Source organism: Spea bombifrons, chromosome 3 (genome assembly GCF_027358695.1).
Source record: "Spea bombifrons isolate aSpeBom1 chromosome 3, aSpeBom1.2.pri, whole genome shotgun sequence".
NCBI lineage: Eukaryota > Metazoa > Chordata > Amphibia > Anura > Pelobatidae > Spea > Spea bombifrons.
The window spans coordinates 42,530,803-42,548,698 of NC_071089.1; the positions used below are offsets into that span (position 1 = coordinate 42,530,803).

At 44.3% G+C, this 17,896-nt stretch overlaps 1 protein-coding gene across 1 annotated transcript in view; it reads left to right on the forward strand.

Moving 5' to 3' along the window:
* LTV1 (LTV1 ribosome biogenesis factor) overlaps positions 1-17,057 on the forward strand; it is a 64,870-nt gene extending 47,813 nt beyond the window's left edge. Inside the window, exons 6-11 of the mRNA XM_053460878.1 lie at positions 55-298; positions 1,588-1,715; positions 1,992-2,128; positions 8,288-8,340; positions 16,059-16,259; positions 16,604-17,057. Coding sequence (XP_053316853.1) covers positions 55-298; positions 1,588-1,715; positions 1,992-2,128; positions 8,288-8,340; positions 16,059-16,259; positions 16,604-16,717 — 877 coding nt within the window. The 3' untranslated portion in view covers positions 16,718-17,057. The remainder of the gene's footprint in view (positions 1-54; positions 299-1,587; positions 1,716-1,991; positions 2,129-8,287; positions 8,341-16,058; positions 16,260-16,603) is intronic.
* The last annotated feature ends 839 nt before the right edge of the window (positions 17,058-17,896 follow it).

Here is a 17,896-nt window from a genome sequence, read left to right on the forward strand (position 1 = left end):
TCTCTGATGACTGACTGGAAAAATATTTCTCATTGTATCTTTTTTGTTGTATAGAAATCATTATGGGAAAGGTGATGAGGAATGGGAAGACATGGATAGTGATGTGGATAGCAAAGAAGGCGACTTTGATTCAGACAGACCTACATCTGATGATGACGATCGTGGAGACTCCGGCAGTGTAAATGGTTTTCTTTTTATGCAGGAGGAAACAAAGAGTAGATTCACAGAATATTCCATGACATCTTCAATTATGAGGAGAAACGAACAACTCACTCTTTTGGATGAGAGATTTGAAAAAGTGAGTGAATTCAGTAATTTAAGTATGTATCATATTTATTGTTATACATTAAAATATATTCAAATTAGTTGGATGATCTGAAACATTTAAATGTGAGTAACAAAAATAGAAGAAATCAGGAAGAGGACAAATACCGTATTTGCTCGACCCCTCGTCTTATATTCGAGGTCGTCTTATAATCAGACCTCAAATAGAGGTCTGACTATGAGACTAAGATCCAGGTCCCTGTAGCACTGCTGGGGACCTGGATCCTCCTGTCTGGTAACACCCCCCCCAAACTCACCGGTGCTTCTGACTCCCCGGTGTGTTGTCCGGGCAGCGGGTAGACGTCTATGCGAGTTGCGTAGGCAAGTTCCCCTGCAGCTGGAAGGAGATGTGTTTAGCGGAGGGGGTTGTCTACACCCTCCGACTGTCCAAGAGAATTCCCCGCAGCGGTGCGGGGAACTCTCCTCTCTGACAATCGGGGAAGGTCTGCGTGATGGATGCAGACAACACCCGCTGCTAACGCACCTCCTTCCGGCTGCAGCGTCAACCCGCTGCCCGGACAACACACCGGGGAGTCAGAAGCACCGGTAAGTTGGGGGGGGGGGATGTTAAGTGGGGGGCATTTCTGTAGGCAGAGTGCTCTATGATATGCCTTTTATAATGCCACTCTGCCTCCAGATATGCGTTTTAACCCCCTTTATGCCACTCTGCCTTCAGAAATGCCTTTTAACCCTCTGTACGCCACTCTGCCTCCTGAAATCCCTTATACCTCCCTATATGCCACTCTGCTCCATAATATGCCTTTTAACCCCCTAAATGCCAGAGTGGCATATAAGGGTATAAGGCATTTCTGGAGGCAGGGTGGCACATACAGGGTTAAAAGGCATATCATAGGGCACAGTGGCATTTAGAGGGTTAAAAGGCATATCATGGGGCACAGTGGCATATAGGGGGTATAAGGCATTTCTGGGGCAGAATGGCAAGCTTGGGGGCAGATGTGCATAACTGGGGGGGAGTTTGGAAAATAAAAGGAAATAAAAAAATATATATATTTTTCTCCATCAATGCTTTTATTTAAAAATAGTTTACATGAATTAACATTTACTAGTCAAACTTTTTTCTTTTTTCCCTAAATTAATATTCAGATTTTGGGGGGTCGTCTTATAATCAGGGTCATCTTATAATCGAGCAAATACAGGACTTTTTGAAAACATTGTAGTTTGTTTGTCAGTAGTTTTATCTATCCTGACCTCAGTTTTCATAACACTTTGTTTTGTGGGGTTTTTTTTTTCCCTTCACTCCAGTTTTATGAACAGTTTGACGATGATGAAATTGGTGCCCTCGACAATGCAGAATTGGAAGGTTTCATTTACTCTGACAGCAGACGACTGCAAAATATTATAGATGACTACTACAAGCAGAAAGCAAAGGAGTATGTTCTGTTGTCTGTATGAAACATGCTACATATATCTCATAGAAGGCATTTTTTCAGAATGGTATCGAAGACCGCAAACCAAAAAACTTGCTAACCAGCCCTAACTTGGAATATAAATGTACCACTTTGTTCCGATATATATAGGCGCAAAATGTGAAATTATCATGTATTTCCGATCTTTTGCCTAATGTCGATCTGGTGTATGTTCCTATTGTTTTGCAAAGAAAGTATTAGTTACAGACAGTTGTAATGTTCATTAATTTTCTTTCGTAGATGTGTTAAACTCGATGAACTATCGCCCAGAGAGGGGATGCAAATGATTGTTGAGGAAGCCGAAGAGGATAAGGAAGAAATGCAGACTATAGTAGTAGAGGAGCCTCATGAAAAGTGGGACTGTGAATCTATTCTGAGTAAGTATAATGGTTTACAGGTTTATTCCTGACAGGAAATGCAAACCTTACCATAACAGTACATTATGTTCCCCTATGAGATTTCAGTCTGTATGCAATATGAAAAACCTTTAATTTTAAAGTACTTCCCAAGTTTCCATAGGTCTCAGGAAAGCATTCTCATTGAAATGAGTTGGAGTGCTTTCTTCCAAGAAATTGGAGATGACTAAAGAGGAATATATGGGGTGTCAGGAAATGTGTTCAGCTGTCTTCTATATTAAAGTAATATGGCACCTAGAGTGTCACTTTAATAGCAATATCATGTAAATGTTATTAATGCAGCATTCATTTGGTAGTTTCCTATAACAATACACTGTGCGGATATGGCCACAAACTAGCACCAGACATATTTTTTTTTGAAGATCATACACATGAAGAGCTAAAAGACCAAAGGCATTGCCCATCTAACACACGACTTTTACCATCATGGAATCTATTAGGGGTGTAATATATAAATACTCTAGGTATATATATATATAGTATATAATACTATAATTCAGGGCTTGACAAATTTGTTGTGAATCTAGACGCCAGCTAAAAAAGCCAGTTGGTTAGGAGTGATCTGCAGTGGCGTCTCCAGCTTTCATATTTAGGGGGGGCACATGGGGGGCAAGGGACCAAAGTAGGGGGCAAATAAAAAAACGGTACATATACACTATATATGTGTGTGTGTATATATATATGTATGTATATATATATATATATATATATATATATATGTATGTATGTATATATATGTATGTGTGTGTATATATATATATATATATATATATATATATACACACACACGTTAGACGTGCATTTTTAACTACATAATATGCACTCATCTCTTTGAAGTAAAGACCGTGATTGAAATATGATTTCAAAATAACAGCTAAACTGGCAGTTATTTCTCATTCTTTAATATTAGCCCCTGCTGACAATATATATAAATATTAGAACCTGCTGCCGATATATAGAAATATTACACCCTGCTTCTGATATATATTAATATTAACCCCTGCTGCGGATATATATTGATATTAGCCCCTGCTGCGGATATATACTTCTATTATACCCTGCTGCCGATATACATAAAAATTATACCCTGCTGCCGATATATATTAATATTTGACCCTGCTACCAGTATATATTAATATTAGCCCCTACTGCCAATATATATTTTTAGTCCCTGCAGCCAATATATATAAAATTAGCCCCTGCAGCCAATATATATTAATATTAGCCCCTGCTGCCGATATATATATATATATATATATATATATATATATATATATATATATATGTGTGTCAAAAAATAGAGTATTGCAGAGTATGCGGTGATACCTTTTTTATTGGACTAACATAATATTAAAAAGACAAGCTTTCGAGAGTTATCCTCCCTTCATCAGGTCTGAAGCAATACTAATCAACATGATAGAGGTTACAACTTAAAAGAAGTGATGGTATAAGAGAAGGAGGGGTGAGGGGGGTGTCGTAAATAATAGGTCTGGAGGTGAGAAATGCAGAGAGGTAGAGAGATAACCCAGGGACAGAACAAATAAACTTAGGGAAACCAATAACCACAGTAAAACATCAAAGATAATAACAGCAATTAGACATTGGATGACTAGATGAAGTTCATAAGAAGTTCTGGTAGTGTGTAAGGAAACCAGAATCCACATTAAGTCCCTCTTTTATGGTGTTAAAATGTGTAATCATTTTCATCTCAAATGTTTTTCTTTCCTGAGAGTCTCTGAAATTTCCTTTGAGTACTTTAATTTTTAGGTTTTGGATGGAGTGATTGTTCTGTGTGAAATGATGTCCTACCGGGGTGCAATATTTGTCTTCCTCATGGTTTTTGATGGAGCTTCGGTGCAGGTTCATTCTAAGGTGCAGCTTAAGCCCAGTTTCTCCAATGTAGCACCCTTTGTCACATGCAGAGCATTGTATCATGTACATCGGCAAACGTGGTGTACATGAGTAAGAGTCTTTGATGCTGTATGTTTTGTTGTTGTGACTGGCTGTGTTACTGTCACATATATGTTGGCAAAGTTTGCAGCGGGATTTGTTGCATGGTACAGTGCCATTCTGTGTATGCTCCTGTTCAGGGGCCAGTTTGCTACGCACTAATCTTTTCCTCAGGTTTGGTGGTTGTTTGAATGCCAGTATTGGGGGCTGAGGGAATATTTTTTTCAGTATGGGGTCTTCTGAGAATATCGGCTGTAAGTAGAGCTGAAACAACGAATCGATAAAATCGATAATAATCGATAACGGAAATCATCGATAACGATTTCCGTTATCGATTAATCGAGTGATCAATTCGTTGTTGGAGCACTCGGCTCCTTTTACTTACCTCCGCGAGCGTTCCCCGCTTCTGCTACACGCTCTGCAGTCTCCGCCTTCTTTCAGCTACGTGACGGATGTGACGCGTTCCGGAGGTAAGTATTCTTCATGTCTATGTGCACGGATCGCACAGAGCGAATCGCTCTGTGCGAATGGAGCCACTCGCACAGAGCGGTTCGCTCTGTGCGAGTGGCTCCACTCGCACAGAGCGGTTCGCTCTGTGCGAGTGGCTCCACTCGCACAGAGCGGTTCGCTCTGTGCGAGTGGCTCCATTCGCACAGAGCGGTTCGCTCTGTGCGAGTGGCTCCATTCGCACAGAGCGGTTCGCTCTGTGCGAGTGGCTCCATTCGCACAGAGCGGTTCGCTCTGTGCGAGTGGCTCCATTCGCACAGAGCGGTTCGCTCTGTGCGAGTGGCTCCATTCGCACAGAGCGGTTCGCTCTGTGCGAGTGGCTCCATTCGCACAGAGCGGTTCGCTCTGTGCGAGTGGCTCCATTCGCACAGAGCGGTTCGCTCTGTGCGAGTGGCTCCATTCGCACAGAGCGGTTCGCTCTGTGCGAGTGAGAGCGGTTCGTGAGTGTGGGTGCAGGGCAGAGTGGGGGTGCAGGGCAGAGTGGGGGTGGGGGTGCAGGGCAGAGTGGGGGTGGGGGGTGCAGGGCAGGAGACTGGGTGCAGGGCAGAGTGGGGGTGGGGATGCAGGGTGTGAGTGTGGGTGCAGAGCAGAGTGGGAGACTGGGTGCAGGGCAGAGTGGGGGTGGGGATGCAGGGCAGGGTGTGAGTGTGGGTGCAGGGCAGAGTGGGTGCAGGGCAGAGTGTGAGTGTGGGGGCAGGGCAGAATGTGGGGGCAGGGCTGGGTGCAGGGCAGAGTTGGAGACTGGGTGCAGGGGCACAGTGCAAAGTGCTGGGTGCAAAGTGCCAGTGCTGGGTGCAAAGTGCCAGGGCTGGGTGCAAAGTGCTGGGTGTAAAGTGCCAGGGCTGGGTGCAAAGTGCTGGGTGCAAAGTGCCAGGGCTGGGGCAAAGTGCTGGGCGCAAAGTGCTGAGTGCTGGGTACAAAGTGCTGGGTGCAAAGTGCAAAGTGCTGGTGCAAAGTGCTGGGTGCAAAGTGCTGAATGCTGGGTGCAAAGTGCTGGATGCAAAGTGCCAGGGCTGGGGCAAAGTGCTGGGTGCAAAGTGCTGGGTGCAAAGTGCCAGGGCTGGGTGCAAAGTGCTGGGTGCAAAGTTCTGGGGCAAAGTGCCAGGGCTGGGGCAAAGTTTCTTGAACAGTAATAGTCCACCTCTTTTCAGAATGTTTGGGGTTATTTTGTTTCATAAATATTGTGTTTGGGTTCTTGTACTTTGAAAATATTGTTTTTTATTACATCATAACAAAATAAGAATGTTAATGTAAATTTTAAGTTGTTTTTTAACATCCAGTTCATTAAATTCTTTTAAATAAACGAAAAATTTGCATATTGTTTTTTTTTATCCGATTAATCGATTAATCGAAAAAATAATCGGCCGATTAATCGATTATTAAAATAATCGTTAGTTGCAGCCCTAGCTGTAAGTCTTTAATAATTTTGCGGATTTCCTCAAGAGTTGGGTTGTAGGTAACTACCAGAGGGATCCTGCTTGTGTTATCCTTTTTTTTGAATTCTAGAAGCCTTTCCCGTGGTGTTCTTACAGCAGATTTAATTTTTTTGGATATAGTCTGAAATGACTCTGCCAGTTTCCTGGACTGCACTATAACCGTCACCTCTGGCTTTCTTCACTCTTCCGTGTATAGAAAACCCACAGACAGGTACAGCTACCTTCACAATTCAAGCTTTCATCCCAAACACACTAAACAAGGTGTCATTTACAGCCAAGCCATAAGATACCACCGTATCTGCTCTGACACTCAGGACAGAGACAAACACCTGGGCACGCTGGCAGAGTCATTTCAGAAGAAGGGCTACAAGGAAAAAACTATATCCAAAAAAATTAAATCGAAATGCCGGCACTGCCAACAAGGCAGAGGCCTCGCGGTCGCGGAGAAGAGTGAGAGGCGCCGAACGGTTGCTGAGAACCTATTCCTCAGCAACCACTCGGCGCCTCTCACTCTCTCCTCCGGGTCTATTAAAAAAAAAAAAAAAAACGGCGTTTCAATTTGGGGGGCGCACCAGGGGGCACAGCATGATGTAGGGGGGCCATGGCCCCCTCTGCCCCCCCCCCCTGCCGACGCCACTGGTGATCTGATCATCATCAGCCCACTTACTAAACTCACAGCATTTGACCTGGAAGCACCCTGGACTTTCAGGTCAGTGCTGTTTTTTTTTTTTTGTAATTTATTTTATTTTTTTAACGCTTTCAATGCTGATGTTCCATTGGAGCACAGCATTGACTGATATTTATGTGGGGACAGATGTTAACCCCTGCAATGCCACGAATGTGTTATGCACAATTGTGGAAAAGAAGGGGTTAACGCTGCACTGTCGCTCTCATGGAGCGATCAGGCAGCAGGGGGTGTTAGGTCTGGCCTCCACACTCATGTGGAGACCAAGGAACCCTCTCCCCTGTCCCTGAAGCTGCCTCTGGCAGCTGGGACGCAATTGCTGGTCTATAGACCAGCCATTGCAGGGGGAGTCTCTGATGACTGCTGTAGGCTTCCATGCCTACAAGAATCATCAAAGGGCTTGTGGGGGCTTGTTTTTTGCTGTTGCTGGTCTGCCTGGGCTTCCATTGAAGGGGTTAACTCTGCACTGTCGCTCTCAGGGAGCGATCAGGCAGCAGGGGGGTGTCTCATGTGGAGACCAAAGAACCCTCTCCCCCTGTCCCTGAAGCTGCCTCTGGTAGCTGGGACGCAATTGCTGGTCTATAGACCAGCCATTGCAGGGGGTTTCTTTGATGACTGCTGTAGGCTTCCATGCCTACAGGAGTCATCACAGGGCTTGTGGGGGCTCCTTTTTGCTGTTGCTGGCCTGCCTGGGTTTCCAGGCAGACAACCAGCAGCAGAGCCCCGTACAAAACGGGAATTAACCCCTAAAATGCCGCGATCGTGCCATTGAAGGGGTTAACGCTGCACTTTCGCTTTCATGGAGCGATCAGGCAGCAGGAGGGTGTTGTGTCAGGTCCCCACACTTGTGTGGGGACCCAATAAACACTCAACCTCCTTTCCTGAAGCTGCCTGTGGCAGCTGAAAACGCGATTGCAGGAGTGATCGTAGGCTCGGGGGGGGGGGCTCTGAGTGGATGTGCTGTCTGCCCAGACTCCTGGGCAGACAGCAGCAGCAGCGCTCCCCGCAATCACAGGCTGACAAACACCTAGGCGCCAGGGCAAAATTCTGAGTCGCCATGGCGACCTGGCGCCTGGGATTTGTCGAGCCCTGCTATAATTGTATAATAACATTTACTGAAAAGATATGGTACAGCATTACTCCTATTACTATATACTGAGCAAGACATCGACGGTAGTGCAGCATGCCCCTATCACTATACACTAAGATAGACATTGATGTGGTAGGCCTCTGCCCCTAAAACAGCCTGCCTGTGCCACCTCTTCCCTCCTAACATTCATTACCCATTCACTTTACTGCGCCCCCTTAACTCTTGCATATTTCACTGGTCCTGGTCGAGCGTCATTGGGGGCTGCGCAGACGTCTATGCGGCCCAACGACCGCCTAACCCGGGTAGTTGGCCACTGGGCTGCATAGACATTGCTTGGCTGGCCCACCAAGCACCCCCTGACGAGTGGCACCTCCCTTATTTACGCTACCAGAATCTATATATTTATCTGACATTTGTATAAGTGGTAATACTTTTTTTTTTTCTTGCAACAGGTACATATTCTAATTTATATAATCACCCCCAAATTATCAAGGATCCACCAAAGGTATAGTAATTTTCATGGCTTTTTCATTTTTACCACACCTGTTTTTATCTGTTTAATATAACAGATGCTACTTATAGATATGTTGACATAAAGATGAGCTTGGCCTTCTTGTGTTACAGTTTAAATTTCTATCTCCAGTCACCATGGGTTGCTGCACTCTTACGCAGCATGACAATTGTCACGGGCAGGCCTTGTACCCCGGCTGGGTACGCCCGTCGGTTCTGCGATTCTTCCTGCCAGGACTGAAGGGGTTAACCGCTTCGAGCGCTATCCGATACCAGCGCTACAGGGCTCACAAACTGGTATGGTGACTCGTTTCCCGGCACCACATCCCGCCGAGGCGAAGCTGAATACAGTGCCATAGTTTTCCTGACAAGGGCATCTAGTAATCCAACGGGCCCCTGAAGCATTAGACGACGACTTTATTGGGAAACACACAGGCTTATATACGGGTTAGGTGATAAAAAGGTCATAAATCAGGACGCATCTTCCCGTCCTACCCAGACAGTCCGGCACCACACTTAGGCAACCGAGCCCCGCAATGTCCGTATACTTTGGTCGTCATTCTCGGGGTGATCCCGAAGGAGCAGCGGTAATCTCGGGGGTGTCGAGGGGGCGCTCAGGGTCCAGGAATATCCGGTCCAAAAAGCGACATGATCGGTCAAAGGGACCCCGAGCGGCAGTAGTTTGAAGCAGACCGTGGGATAGCCGCCACGTGCCCGATAGCCGCGCCGTGCCCGCTTCTCTCGCGACGCTAGCGACCAGGGATCCCCGGTCTCTGCAGGGGTGTCTGAGCTACGAGAGCCGAAGTTTGTGGGCAGGGCAGGGGACACATGGATGGGGTAGGACGGGAAGGGAACGTAACGTAGGCAATACACAACACTCTTATAGAAGTGGGATACATCATAAAACAATGGCAACTGCTCAGACACTGCAACGTTTAACCCCAGGTGGTCGTAATAATTGTTATGGACGGCACTTATTAACCCTGTGCCGTCACAAGGGTGAGATTCCACCTTGTAAAAGCAAGTTAGCTCTGGTAGTGCTTCTTGTATAAAGGACAGATTATTATTATTATTATTATCTTTTATTTATATAGCGCCAACAGTTTACGCAGCGCTTAATACAATACATAAATTCAAGGGATATGACAAGACAAGAATTGACAGACTAAGACAAACCGATACATTTGGTGGAGAGAGCCCTGCTCGCAAGCTTACAATCTAGAGGGAAAATGGGGTGATAAACATAAGGCATAGAGAAAGGGTGAGAGGTATTGTGGGGGTATCAATGACAAGGATGTTCTAGCAGCTAAGATGGTATGCTTCTCTGAAGAAGTGGGTTTTTAGATGTTTCTTGAATGTCGGGAGGGAGGGTGAATTCTGAAGGTTCCTTGGGAGCAGATTCCAGAGATATGGGGCAGCTCGAGTGAAATCTTGTAGACGGGAAAAGGAAGAGGTGATGAGTGAGGAGGAGAGCCTTAGCCCATGGGAGGAACGTAGGGATCGAGTAGGAGAGTATTTGCTAATGAGGTCAGAAATGTACGGAGGAGCAGTATTGTGGATGGCCTTATATGTCAGTACCAGGATCTTAAATTTAATTCTAAAGGTAATTGGGAGCCAGTGGAGGGATTCACAGAGGGGGGAAGCAGAAGAGGAGCGACGTGCAAGGAAGATGAGCCTAGCAGCGGCATTAAGGATAGACTGTAGTGGAGAGAGTCGAGACAGTGGAATGCCAACCAGAAGAGTGTTGCAGTAGTCAAGACGGGAAATGATAAGTGAATGAACCAGAGTTTTTGTGGATTCTTGGGTGAGGAATGGGCGGATACGAGAGATGTTTTTTAGGTGCAGGCGGCAGGATCTGGCGAGGGACTGAATGTGAGGGATGAAGGAGAGGTTTGAGTCAAGGATGACCCCAAGGCATCGGGCCTGGTTAGTAGGAGAGATAGTTGTGTTGTTAATGGTGATAGAGAATTCAGGTAGTGGAGTGGAGATGGAGGGAGGGAAGATAATGAGTTCCGTTTTAGAAAGATTAAGTTTCAGGTAGTGTTGTGACATCCATGAAGAAATAGCAGACAAGCAGCTGGTGATCCGGGACATGAGAGATGGAGAGAGATCAGGAGAAGACAGGTAGATTTGGGTATCATCTGCATATAGATGATACTGGAGGCCAAATGAGTTGATTAGTTTGCCAAGAGAGGAAGTATAAAGAGAGAACAGCAGAGGACCAAGGACTGAACCTTGGGGGACACCAACCGAAAGAGGAAGGGGCGATGATGTGTTGCCTGAGAAGTTGACAGAGAAGGAACGGTTAGACAGATATGAGGAGATCCAGGAGAGAGCTGTATCTCGAATGCCCATAGAAGCAAGTAGGTCAAGAAGAAGGTGGTGATCAACAGTATCGAAAGCAGCAGAGAGATCCAGTAGAATTAGAATAGAGTAGTGACCTTTAGCTTTGGCAGAGAGCAAGTCATTGGAGACTTTTGTTAGAGCTGTTTCAGTAGAGTGAAGGGGTTTGTGCAAACGCTTGTGGTAGTTGTGAAGTCTGGCTGTGATATGTCTGAAAAAGTAGTTGCTTCTGTTATTTAGAGTGGTTATGACCTAACTTACCTTGTGGTGGGATCTTAGTAAGCAGAGAGATAGACAGGTAAGAACATCTTGGACTGAATGGTAGTGAAGTTGTGTGCGCAAATAGAGGACAGAAGCGTAGGCAATTTCTTAAAAAAAAAAAAAAAAGTGTGTGAAAAGGGCAGGGAATTGGAGAAGGAACAGGGGGCATACTGTGGGATGAGAAAGCAGGTTTTTTTATTTCGTGCTTAAAAATGCATGAAACTATAAACAAAAAAACATTGGCTTTCCTATACCATGCGGCCCTACCAACGCACAATGGACGTTAAAGGACGCTGTCTGCGGACCATGGCTTTTTCTCTGAGATGCAACTGTCAGGTAAATCCAACTAGAACAGCTGAACTTTATTTGTGATAAATCAGTCGCTTTAAATGATGACAGGTGTGTAATGACTTCTATTTAACATGAATTTGAATGTGTTTGGTTAATTCTGAATACAGTCACATACCCAGTTATAAGAGGGTGTGCACACTGCACTCAGGTTACTGTTAGTTTTTTTTTCACCTTCAGCTTGTTTTTCAGTTTAATTGTTATCATTGAAAGTGGAAAAGTTCTGACATGATTTATCTCTCATTCTTTAAAATCACAAGAACCTGGCATTTTAGCAGGGGTGTGGACTTTTAATATCCACTGAAGTTATGATTACATACGGTGTCCCGCTTATTTTTTTTAGTCTGTCAACGTAGTTAGAACAATTCTAAAACAATAGAAAAATTCCCCTGAATATACCTATTTGCTTGGCTATAAGACCACCCTCAAAATTTGAATATTAATTTAGGGAAAAAAAGAAAAGCCTTAATATAAGACTATCCTATAGGAAAAATGTTTTACTAGTAAATATTAATTCACATGCATATAAGAAACTGGATACAGAAGAACAAGACGCTGTTACTTACCTGTCCTCGGCTCGTTCCCGCAACAGCCGCCGCGAAGGAGACCCTCCTCCAACACATGGCCACCTCCACTGCAACCGCCACGGAGGAGAGGGAGACCCCCCCTCCAACGCACGGTCACCTCCGCAGCAGCCGCCACGAGGGAGAGGGAGACCCCCCCCCTCCAACGCACGGTCACCTCCGCAGCAGCCGCCACGAGGGAGAGTGAGACCCCCCCCTCCAACGCATGGCCACCCAAACTGCAGCCGCCACAAAGGAGAGGGACACGCCGCTTCCGCCGCCGTCCTCTGAAGTGGGAGAGGCAGACCTCCTGGTACACGGCGTCCTGCTTCTGCGCTCGCGCCCCCTCTGGTGGCGAACTCCCAAACTGCAAGCCTGTATGAAGGGAGATTACGCCACACTCTTGATGGCCGCGATTCCCAGATACAGGAAGTGTCATCATAACGGTTTGGCGGGAGATTCGAACTTCCCCTGAGGTTCCCTATTTAAACCTCTTCAGTTCAGTCATACGTCGCCTTCTGATGGTTGTCTATGCCTTGTGCTAGCTCCCAGATAGCGTTTTGATTACTGTTTCCCGTGTTTGATCCTGGCTCGTCTGACTTCGTTGTTTTCCTGAATCCTGACCTCGGCTACGTTTACCATTTATCCTGATCTCCTGAATCCTGACCTTGGCTACGTTATATGACTATCCTGTTCTCCGGAATCCTGACCTCGGCTTGTTTGACGTTGTTCTGTCCTGGAGTCCTACCTGACCACAGTGTCTCCAAACTACTTGTACGTGGTAGACGCCTGGTCGAAGCTCTGAACGAGCGAAACGCGTAGCGCTTTCATTTTATATATATATTCGTGATTTTATTGATTTTGATATGTTAATCCAAAGAATTGGAGTCGGAATAAAAGAAGTGTTTTTATCGAGTTTGCTGTCCCTTCTCGTTTTTGGAACGTCTGTGGATTCAGGAGTTTTAATGTTAAAATGAAAGGACCTTGGTCCCTTTAATTGGTGTGTACAGACTGACCACATTCCAGGACCTCAGCCTGTCCCAGAGCTCAATTGGGTTGCTCCTTGATTAAGTAGCGTGTGCGAGGGTGAAGAAAACACTGCATTGACATTTAAAAGATATAACATCCTTAGTTTAACCTAGATAACAAAAATCAACATGAAAAAAAAACCATATAGTCTCTTACGCAGCATGAATACTCCTCTGGCTAGCCCTGGAGGGTCAGATCAGCTGAAACAAACTGTCCTGCCTCCTTTGGATTTTGGAAGACGGTTGTACAGTTATTGATGGTTACGTATAGCTTAGCAGGGTATGCTGTAGTAAACTTGAGTTTACAGAAGTTTGCGTATAAGGTTAAACTCTCTCCTTTTGGCTGATACCGCTGCTGAAATACTTTTATGGGAATTTTAAGTGTAAGCATAGTTGAATTCCCTTTTCAAATTTGCAAGAACATTGTTTTTTCCTAATTCTGGGATACCAACAAAGTTTGGTTTATTACTGCAACTTATGTTTTCTCGGTCATCGAGTTTCTCAGTTAGAGCTTTCTGAGTAGGTATTTATCATTTCTTTAAGACTTTGATTTTCGTCTACCACATCGCTTTGGCGTTCTTAGGTGGTAAAGCGTAGCGTGTTAGTAGAGATGTCAACCGACATCGTTGTATGTAGTAGAATGGATTGTGCTACTTCTTTTACCAAGCCCTCTACTGAGGGTCCCGGAATTGGTGTTCCCATGTCATGTAAAGCCGAGGCTTTGTAGGGAAGGGTCTCCAAGCTTTCCTCCCCTGGCCGTAGAGTTAGGGAAATCTTTTTTTTCTGCTGCTTTTTTCCTTCTTCACCTACTCTTTATCCAAACAAGTAGTCAGGAGGTACACTGTCCTTCATAGAGTATCTGATTTACGCTAAATAGCTTTTGTCACCATTTGATTTGTTTGCCACTCTCTAGGACTCTGTCATAAATGCCGGCCTCTGAAGGTCCTCCCCAAATCTCTCCAGGGCCCCACACTGGCTGCTGCACTCCTCTCCACACCCCCATAGCTAAGCGTGTGATAGACCTTGTAGTTTTCCCAGTTAGGGTGTGAGCTTGGACGGTTTCGTGTTCAGGAGCTTAGTGGTCTTGTGGCGGCAAGATGCCGGCCGCTATATATATATGTCATCCCCACTCCAGCTCCCCGCCTTGTTCCAACTGTTGCGGGTCAGTGTCGCATCCTCTACTGCATCCCATAGTCTGCCATCGCTCACGGAGCAGGTGATCGAGGGCCGCATCTCAGGTAACATGGATGACTTTTGGGTGTGGCTGGTAAGGAACTCAATCACCCCATGTATCTTCTCAGATCACTCCTGGGGTCCATTGTGGGGTTTTAATAAGTTAATTCCCTGATTCCGGGAGTGTGGCGAAGGATCCCAGCTAAAACGCTACTGTTCCGTCTTTTTTTTTTTTTTTTTTTTTTTTTTTTTTTTTTTTTTTACACTCACTGACAACTTTATCAGGTATACCTTGCTAGTACCAGGTTGGACCCCCTTTTGCCTTCAGAACTGCCTTCATTCTTCTTCATTCTTCATGCCATACTTTCAACAAGGGGCTAGAAACATTTCTCAGAGATTTTGGTCCATATGGACATGATGGTATCACGCAGTTGCTGCAGATAGTTATGCAAATCTTATGTTCCACCGCATCCCAAACGTGCTCTATTGGATTGAGATTTGGTGACTGTGGAGGCCATTGGAGTACAATGAGCTCATGGTCATGTTCAAGGAACCAGTTTTGAGCTTTGTGACATGGTGCATTATACTGCAGGAGGTAGCCATCAGAAGATGGGTACACTGTGGTCATAAGGGGATGGGCATGGTCCGCAACAATACTCAAGAAGGCTGTCACGTTTAAACAATGCTCGATTGGTACTAAGGGGCCCAAACTATGCCAAGGGGCCCCACACTATTACACCACCAGCCTGAACCGTTGATACAAGGCAGGATGGATCCATGCTTTTTGTGACGAAGACCTCCATCACTGGGACCGCTGGGGAGGCCTGACAACCAGCCTCCTCCCTATTGACTATGGGCCCTGGGTTTGTAAAGACTTCCGTGGCTACCCCCAGCATTATCATCTCATCACTTGCTTAGGGGATTATCTCCAGCAGACAGCCAGGATCTGCAACCAGGGAGTGACCACCATTCTTTCAGTTTAATGTTGTATAAATCAATCCCCCCCCCTATTGTATTGTTAATCCCGTTACTGCCCCATTGTCTGTGGGAGGCAGATTAAGAGGGCGGTTTGTGTCCCAATATCTTATTTTGTGTTAATGTGTATTTTGCTGAATATATCCAGCTCTGTGTGTCCAAAATAAATCAGTCTTCGTTTGGTTTTACCCTACACTGAGTATTGGCTAGTGACTGGGGAACGTGTGTTGTCTCAGGCTAAGGGAGCACAAGTCAGCGGAGGTAGTCGGTCGAAGTAGCCAGATCCATGACACTTTTCATGTTGTTTATGGCAAAGTCTGACCCTGCCATCTGAATGTTGCAGCTGGAATCGAGACACATCAGACCAGGCAACGTTCTTCCAGTCTTCCATTGTCCAATTTTGGTGAGCCTGTGCGAATTGTAGCCTCGGTTTCCTGTTCTTAGCTGACAGGAGTGGCACCTGGTGTGGTCTGCTGCTGCTGTAGCCCATCTTCTTCAAGGTTCGACGTGTTGTGTGCTCTGCATACCTTGGTTTGTAACGAGTGGTTATTTGAGTTGCTGTTGCCTTTGTCATCTCGAACCAGTCTGCGCATTCTCGTTTGACCACTGACACCCACAAGCCATTTTCGTCCACACAACTGCCGCTCGCTGGGTATTTTCTATTTTTCGGACCATTCTCTGTAAACCCTAGAGATGGTTGTGCGTTAAAATCCCAGTAGATCAGCATTTTCTGAAATATTCAGACTAGCCGGTCTGGCGCCAACAACCATGCCACGTTCAAAGTCACTTTAATCCCCTTTCTTCCCCATTCTGATGCTCGGTCTGAACTTCAGCAAGTTTTCTTGAACATGTCTACATGCCTACATGCATTAAGTTGCTGCCATGTGATTAGCTATTTGTGTTAACAAGCAATTGAACAGGTGTACCTAATAAAATGGCCAGCGAGTGTACGTTTTTTATGCTTTTTATCAGCTTGTGAAAATTTTGAAGATAAAATGTTCGTTTTTTGTTTTCCTCTCCAGCAGAAAGCAATAAAGTTATCTGCAAAAACTGGTATTCCGCTGGGAGTACTGCCTTCAAGGGGCCCTACAGCAAAACAAGTGGAGCGCATGGAGATGATTAATGATGTTGACTTGCCAAGATCATCAACCCAGCCACGGTCCAGAGAAGAATCCACAGAGGAGCGGAAGGGAAGAAAACAAGCCATAAAGCAAGAACGCAAGGTATCTAGGCATGTAAAGTTAGCAATGATCAGTGATCTAAGGATGACCAGACTTTTTTTTTTTACCAACAATTTTCCCATATTCTTCCTTCCTTAGAGTTAAGTCACCATAGTTGAAGAAACAGTTTGAGGAAGAGAGTCTTTTTTTTTTTTTTTGTTGCTTGATCTTATGTTGGGCTTATGTTGGATCTTTTGTTGGGTCAATTTTAATATTTGTTTTTTTCTAAGCCACAGCCATATAATAAAACAAGCTTGGTAATATTTAATGTAAGTGTTGATTTATGTTGTCATAACACTTTTTTGTGAATGTGTGTGATAAACTGCTGGTCCTTTTCTTCTTACCAGGAGCGTAGGATGGAGAAGAAAGCCAATACACTTGCCTTTAAGGTGGAGAAAAGCAGACAGGAAAAGGAGAGGATAAACTTACAGCAAAACTTGCAAGGACTTAAATTATCATAAAGTCTCTTTGATCACAGCTGTTTGTATGTTAGGGTCTGCCACTAACTTGCACTGGGGGAGGCAGATTTCTGTTGCCATTTCATTAATAGACAACATAATATTGGTAATGCAGCACACAAAGTAATCTGATTGCTCAGAACTAACATGAGAAAACTGGGATTGTCAATTTATACTTGATCATCTGTGTGATGGTAATTATGTTAAAATTAAAAAAATAGAAACATGAAAGTTCTGTACATCTGATGCCTTTTGATATACATTGCTTTGCAGTATTTTCTACTGTAAAATGTTAAATTAGCCATTTAAAATGAGTTAAGTAAATATTTCACCAATCAAAAAACAGCAGGTCTTCAATTGTATTTGAACAATAGTCCATTATGAAATGAACTTTTAAAACAAGCCCCTGTCAACAGTTTAACCCAAGAGCTAGGTTGCATTTGAGGATGCAAGATATTTCTGCATTTTTGTTAGATGCTTGTTGTTTTTCACTCTCGCATTTAGTGTTTCCACCCACGCTATATTTTATTTTTTTTTTCTTCAGAACAAGTGGGATTTCTTTAAATGATGTGGTATCATTTAGTATGGGACAAAACACAGATTTACCCATGATAAACACACAGTTCAACATAACAGACACTTGATGCTTAACATTGTGGTAACATTTTGTGGTATATTATAAACCCTATAATTTCAGCAAAGTGCATAAAGTATAGAATTGGCTCATAAACTGGTCCTTGTAATTTCCATAAATTATTGTTAAAAATGGGGTTAGTAGATTCATAATAGATTCATAGGTTCTGTGTTCCAGTATGACCATATTGTGTATGTGTGTTTTTCTTATTTCTGTTAACATGGTCAGCACTTTTAATTCTGTAACATCAGTAGAATACCATGATTAATGTTTGACCAATGTACCAGTAGGATTGGCCATCAAGACCTGCAGCATACAATTTTCTCTTGGAGGCACTCTGTCAAAAGGTCTAAGCTTCTTAAATTTTAGAGGGTTCAAATTACACCAAAATATAATAACCCCCCTCTTCCTAAATATAATTAACCACCTCTCTTCAAACAATTTTCTAAATAAAATGAATAACTTCACATCCTCCAAAAAAGCTCACATACATTAAGTTGCTAAACTACCGTATTTGCTCGAACATAAGACAAGTTTCTTTCAGAGCA